Source organism: Geospiza fortis, unplaced genomic scaffold, assembly GCF_000277835.1.
Source record: "Geospiza fortis unplaced genomic scaffold, GeoFor_1.0 scaffold450, whole genome shotgun sequence".
NCBI lineage: Eukaryota > Metazoa > Chordata > Aves > Passeriformes > Thraupidae > Geospiza > Geospiza fortis.
The window spans coordinates 58200-64971 of record NW_005054416.1 but is presented as its reverse complement, the minus strand read 5'-3'; the positions used below and the strand labels follow the sequence as shown (position 1 = coordinate 64971).

General features: G+C 41.7%; 2 protein-coding genes across 2 annotated transcripts in view; one reads left to right on the top strand and one right to left on the bottom strand.

The window, feature by feature from the left end:
* The window catches only part of CUNH11orf16 (chromosome unknown C11orf16 homolog), a 10917-nt gene extending 4722 nt beyond the window's left edge, over window positions 1–6195 (top strand). Inside the window, exons 6-7 of the mRNA XM_031061576.1 lie at window positions 1167–1361; window positions 5085–6195. Coding sequence (XP_030917436.1) covers window positions 1167–1361; window positions 5085–5090 — 201 coding nt within the window. The 3' untranslated portion in view covers window positions 5091–6195. The remainder of the gene's footprint in view (window positions 1–1166; window positions 1362–5084) is intronic.
* The window catches only part of AKIP1 (A-kinase interacting protein 1), a 4834-nt gene continuing 465 nt past the window's right edge, over window positions 2404–6772 (bottom strand). Inside the window, exons 2-4 of the mRNA XM_005426460.3 lie at window positions 3823–3933; window positions 3563–3613; window positions 2404–2855 (exon numbers count right to left, since the gene is read on the bottom strand). Of these exons, the coding sequence (XP_005426517.1) occupies window positions 2712–2855; window positions 3563–3613; window positions 3823–3933 (306 nt within the window). The 3' untranslated portion in view covers window positions 2404–2711. The remainder of the gene's footprint in view (window positions 2856–3562; window positions 3614–3822; window positions 3934–6772) is intronic.

Genomic DNA, 6772 nt, shown 5'->3' with positions numbered 1-6772 from the left:
GGGGGATACAGAGTAAGCAAACTGTGTCACAGCTAGGAACAGCACCACTACCCTGGTTTTTAGGCCTGGTTTCCCTCATGCTTTAGAAAAACTTGAAAAAAAAATCAGAACATGAATACTAAAAAAAGCAAAGAGAGAAATAAGAAAGAAAAAACTTACTGGAAGAAAGGGAAGATGAAAGAGGATGTCAGGATGAACAGAAACAGTGCTCTGCACGAGAGCATCAGGGTAGAATTAATAAATTATATTCATGAAATCAAGTATTAGCTTCTCTGTACCTTCATGTACCTACGGTGAGCTGACTGCAAAGTAAAACTTCAAATTTTCTAAGCTTGCATGTTTAGAGATGTATCCATTAATAACATGTCTTGGTGAACAGAGAATATACAGGAATACATCTTGTATTCTCACAATTGTACTCATTCATTTTAAGCAGATGCCAACTTATCAACTGTATGGTTCCTACTTTCTAGTTCTATTCTACTTTATTGGTTAAATCATCACAGTTACATAACCACACACCTTTGTAATTGGTTTCCTAGGAATTTTCAGGCCAGTGTGGAGCTCCAGGCAGGCATGCTCTATGTAAGCAGTGTCAGAGCTGTGCTCTGAAGTGACATGAGTTGCCTTTTGGTAAAACTAATAAGAAAGCAGAATTGTTTCATTCCAGCCCCAAAGCAGCAGCATGAATCACAGCAGTGGATGCAATGTGGCAATACAGGGTATGATGACAGAATTTTATTCCTATAAAATAGCCCCGTGGTGACTTTAAACCCAGAAGATCCATTGCTACTCTGAGATAGCTGAAGCAGTTTTATCACATGCTGCAGGCTGCATCAGAAGTGGCTTGCAGCACTCAAGTGGAGTGAGAGGACAGGATTCCCAGAGGTACTCTCTGGGGGGCTGATGTCCCCTCACTGCAGTCAACAAAATCCTCCTGACTTCTGAAGTAGAAAAGTTTTTAATCAAAGCCTAGCAGCTTCTGAAAATCCTTTGGTCTTGCTGTCCAATTGTGTGTTTCAACAGTAAAGTTTGTACTAGCACAGAAAATAGACCAGTATTATAGCTATGTGAGGCACAGGTACAGCCAGCAAAGCAGCAGTTAACAAAGACACTGATGCTTTTTTTAGACCAGACTTCTGAGGGATTTGTTTTCTGTCCTACAGGAAGGCTTTGCAGCATCAGAAGAACAAAGATACAAAGCAGCATCAGATGATAAATGTGAAGCCACTTGTGTTGGAGCTGACAAACCTGATGTTACAGACCCTGTCAGAGCTCACTTGCAGCAAAGCAGAGAGGGACATGATCAACCAGAATTCAGTACATGTACAACTGATCAAGTTCAGGGGCTGAAATTTCAGGTAAAATGCTTCTACTCTATCAATATTATATTTTTTAAACAAATCAAGTTCTGCTTTAGGTAACTGTCTCAGTAGAATATCTTTATGGATGACTATATAATTTTAAGAAGTGAGAAATTCTGCTTTCACCCACATTAAACTTGAGCATCCTCATTCTTTATTCCAAAGTGCTACAGTAAATTCTTAACTATTTGGACTTGACTTTACAATTCTAGAGAGATCAGATGAGCTAGCAGAAGCACTAAAAGCCTGAACAGATGCACAGCAAGAATCCAATAAACCTCCCATTTGTCTACAGCTCTCTGGAGTGAGCCACAGAAATTCATCAAAGCAGTTTCTGTTTGTAGAAAGCCAGGAGGAATGGAGAAACAATACAACCTGACAGCTGAAAGATAGTTTTTTTGGGTTTAAAGCACAAGCAAAAGTAGCCAGAGGCTAAAGGACCTGCTACTGTAGATACAAACAACAAAATGATTAGCATTCAAGCCACTGACTTTTATATTCTGATGAAAATGAAAGGAAACCTTAATAGTATCAGCTGCAGGAAAATGACAGATCACTAATTCTAAACATGGAATCTGGTCCTTTGGCAAAGTTAAGCATCCAGGGAGTTTTGTTAGTGGGACTGCTCATGTTTAAAGCATATGAACTTGGCTATAAGCTGCAGTGTGCAGTTGCTCAGCAGTAAATTGGATAACTTAGGGTACCCCACAGCCCTCAGAAAAGGGGTTTAGCATGGTCTGCAAAGAGACAGAACCTGAATCAATAGATCATGTGCCTAGACTGAGCACCTGACACATATTTCAGCACATTTCTGAGTTGGGGTTCTAGGCAGGGAATTTCATTTGCATTTCATTTCTTTACCAGACTAGCAAAAGTACAGACAGGAGAGTGGCTTGTGAGCCAGCTGCTCCAAAATCAGTGCCAGCCTACAGAAGCCAAGGTACACCCATATTCACACCACATGGATCATGTTCTCTGGTCAACACTGTGACATGGGGGTTCTCTCTGAGGATGATACAAAAGAAGCTGTCATCACAAATGCTTGATCATATATTTTATTTCACTGATTGTATCTTTAATTGTTTGAAGCAGAAGAATCTGGAATTACACAGTCACATAATTGGATTTAAAAGGCACACAATGTACAAATATTTATAAAAATCAATGTACAAGGTGGGCTGCATATAATTGCATTAACTAGAAAACAAATATACAGGCCGTAAAAATAGAGTCCCAGAGAGGAAGCTACTGTTAAAGTGCTAACAAGAAAAAGATATTTATAGCTCATTACACACATTAGAAAGAGCCTCATGTTTTATTCCTGCTATTGCCAGGAAACAACAAATATCACAGGACAAAAGTTAAATCAACACTTTGTCCTGCATTGACATCTACTACGTGGGTTTGTTCCACCATGTCTTCTGAGATTGCTGTGACAGAATAGATGCCAGGAGAAACTTCAATGTAGAAATCTTTGGAATGTCTTCTGGGCTTTAAGAAAAAAAAAAGTTATTGGTTAGTTATCTTAGATTTCCCCCCAAAAAATAATTGTGTTTGGGTAAAAAAATTACATTTCAGCTGCTATATAAATATACTAAGATTTTTCTAAATATACGGAAGGCAGTGCAAACAAAACTGTAAAATGTTTCTATCAGGACAAAAATTAGCAAGTGCCATACTCAAAGTATTCCAGCTAATGTTTCAATTGGTGGAAATAACCACTGTGCTGTAATTGACATCTTACAAAACTGCAATTTACTAACCTAGACAGTTCTGAACACAAACCTGGGAATTCCTGTTCCCTATACCAAAGGTGCTCTCACTAATTAATAGTGTGGTACAGATTCGATGTTTCTTATCTTTTCTGACTTGGGAGTTCCTGAAATTGATTTCTGAGGTGTTAGGCTTTGAAAAATAAAACCAGTTTTATTCTCCTTGAGGAACAGGAGTCTTCAGAGAGCCTGTGGGAGGGCCAAGTGCAAGAATGCCACAATCTGGTTTCCAACTAATTGTGCAAGTCTCTGTATGGCCATTTGACTGCCTATACATATATTATGATTGTGAATGCACCACTGGTTAATCTGCTGTGCCATCAAGGTCTCCAGATCTGTCAAAATTTGTAACCAGCTGGATTCAAAATTATTAAAGAAATGCTAGCAAATACCTCCACTTAAAACCAAAGTATTCTATACACTTACCCTTTGCTGGCAAGTTTGAGCTTGACTGGGTTCTACAGAACCTTCAGTCCCCTGGAAAGAAAAAAAAATATTTTCTAATGATCCAGCACACAGTGCAAATCCAGGCCAAGAGAGGGGAAGCTTTAGGTGCACAGAAGGATGAATAGGACACTGATTGGTGCTACAAGAAGTGACTGTGCCTTTCCCCAACCCAACACAGGCTTGGATCAGTCCAGGTGTTTTTATGTCACCTTTCATCAAAACCAGAAGTACCTACTTACCTCTTCTTCTGTGGGATCCGTCTTTCTTTCTACTGACTTGCCATGGTATTTGCAGAAGTGTTTGATTTCATTCTCTTTGCACTTGTTGGTTGCCATAGACCTATAGCACTTCTGGACAGCCAGAGAAACAGAAAATATCATGTGGGAGGTGTCAAACCATACTTGCAGCCACTGCAGATTTACAGTTGAAAGTAGAACTACACAAATACTGATGCTGTGTACTAATTGGCTGGTTTGTTCTCTGTGGGGGTGAAAACAATGCCTGTACCTCCAAAGGCCACCTGCCTTCTGCTGCAGGACTCTCTCAGACAGGCCTGACTTTGTGTTCCTAACACAATATGTAGGGCAGGGACTCTGACATCTCAGAACTGAATTCATGAAAATGTCAGAAGGAATAAATACTCTGGAACTGCCTGCCTGATGAAGAAAAGCCCTGGTGGAAGAAGGCATAGTTTATGGGTCCTTAAGAGGACATGGATGCAAGCCCGGTGCTCTGCAAGCCAGTCAGTGAAGATGGGTTCTGCAGGACATGTGCAGCAGCAGTGCTCTAAAAGCAGAATATGTCAATACTGGAAAATGAGTCAGTAAAGAAGCTGAAGTGTCTTCAAGGCTGGTACCATTTTCACAGCAGTTTTGAGAAGTGTATTTAAGCACACAGCAGCCTTCTTGTGGTTGCACTGCAGATGTGCTGGCATCTTCCCCACTGCAAATTAAACTCTTGAGTACAGTTCTGCTGCCATCTGTTGTCACCACAGAACTCCTACCAAGGTTACCTTTTTGATCACAGGGGCCAAAAAGATCTAAAATATTTCTTATTTCACTGGTGTTTCTCTTGTCCCTGACTGTCAAGACTAAATGTAACAAAATTAAGGCAAATAGAAATCCTTATTTCCATATCTACTGCTGTCCTTTATTCCTTGAGCTTGTGCACAAATCAACAGATCTGGTTGCTTGTATTGCAAGTTTTTGTGAAGCTACAAAATATATCAGATGCTCTGAGCTAGTGCATAATGCTTCACAGAGCATTTCTTACGTGATGGCACAGAGCAAAGAAATGAAATCCAACTTTTGGTGAGAAATGGGTACATTTTGATCCCTTAGCAACCCCAAACATCTCATCTTAAACTACAAGTTTAATTGTTTGCATTCAAGTGCCTAAATGGTTGTGTTCTGCTGTGGATTTTCATTTGCACTTTTTAAAATTTACCCATGAACTTATGGGTCTGACATTTTCCTCCTTTTATGACTCTTCTTCTCTACAGAAATGACTGAAGCAGTACTGTCTTGGCTGATGCATAAATGTGGAAGTCATCCATTGCTTGATCCAATTTTAATACTCTTAACAGGGCACAAGATAGAGCCAAAGAATAATTTAGGTTGGAAGACACCCTTAGGATCACAGAGTCCAACTGTAAACCTAGCAGTGCCAAGTCACTGGTAAGGATGAGCCTCACTACAGTTTATTTAGTCTTGTGTAAAACTCTATTCTGCCCCAGTTGTTCTAGGATTAACTGCTTACTGTGTATGTAGTGCTTTGAAATTATGAAGGAGTTGCTTAAGAGCTAATCACTTGGTGTGCTGGAGTACTGTTTTCTCTAATTTAATTGCAGACTTGGGCTATGTATTAGCCCTGCAGGCAGTGAGCTCCCTGCTGAGTTAGGATAACAGATCCCTAAGGGCACAAACTGAATGGAATTCTCAGAGTTCAGTGCAGGAGCTGGGCTGCAGGGCTGTGCTCACAGGGAGGGGCTGGCAGAGGTTGGCTCCAGTCTGCCCATGTCACCCAGCAGAGCAGTGACACCTGCCAGCCAGAGAACAGTGGAGCTGTGCACCTGCACACCAAACCTCTCCACTTCTGCTCAGCACACACAGAGAGCTGAGCCCACACTCCTTACCCAGTAGCAACATCCCAAATCCAGTTTGGCCTGGTTTTGTCTGGGATAGAGCAAGTTTTCCTCCTAGCAGTTGGCAGAGTGCTGTGTTTTGGAGTTAGTAGAGTACAGTGCCGATAACAAAGAGGTGTTTTGGTTATTCCTGAGCAGTGCTCACCCTAAGCCAAGGGCTGTTCTCATGCTCTGCCAGTGGGGAGCTGCACAAAAAGCTGGGAGGCAGCAGGGCTGTGACAGCTGACCCAAGCTAGCCAAAAGGAAATTCCATACCATACAATGTCATGTATATAAGCAGGGAGAGTTGTCTGAGGGGCTGACTGCTGCCTGGGCACTGGTCAGTGAGTGGTGATCAACTCTATTGTGCGTTACTTGTTCTTCTTGGGTTTTATTTCTCTCTCCCCTTTTCATCACAATTATTATTGTTATTACCATTGGTATTATCATATTTTACTTTGTTTCAATTAATAAACTGTTCTTATCTCAACCCACAAGTTTTATTTTCTCCAGATTCTCCTCCCCATCCTGCCAGGGGAGGAGGGCAGGGAGGGAGTAAGCTGTATGGTACTTAGTGGCTGGTGGGGTTAAATCACAACAGCAACACTAAATTCAAAACAAACACAGGACACAAAGCATCTCTGCACTCGAGATTCCAACTCTCCCTTATTTCCAGCACCCAGAACAGGATATCAGCCAGCAGGAGTGGCTCACGTTCCCCTGATAACAACACAAGGTTACTATGGCACAAGGCCATTTCCCAGCGGAGGTACTTTGGAGCACTGGAAACATTCCATACCTTGTGACACAATGTATTTTGTGATGCCACCTGACATTTCTGTCTCTCTAACCACACTATGTTTCCACGAAGAAACGGAGAAACCTTCTGCTAAAATCCGTACCGGGCTACTGGTACTGTCCATAGAAAATGCAGATAGTGGTGTTTATCAGCCAGGTGGGAACCAGCTCAGCCGGCCAGGACAACACGGCTGAGATGTACCCTGCCACATGATGCTCAATGCCCCACACTTCCTCATCTCGGCCGGCACCCCAGGCTCACTGCTGAA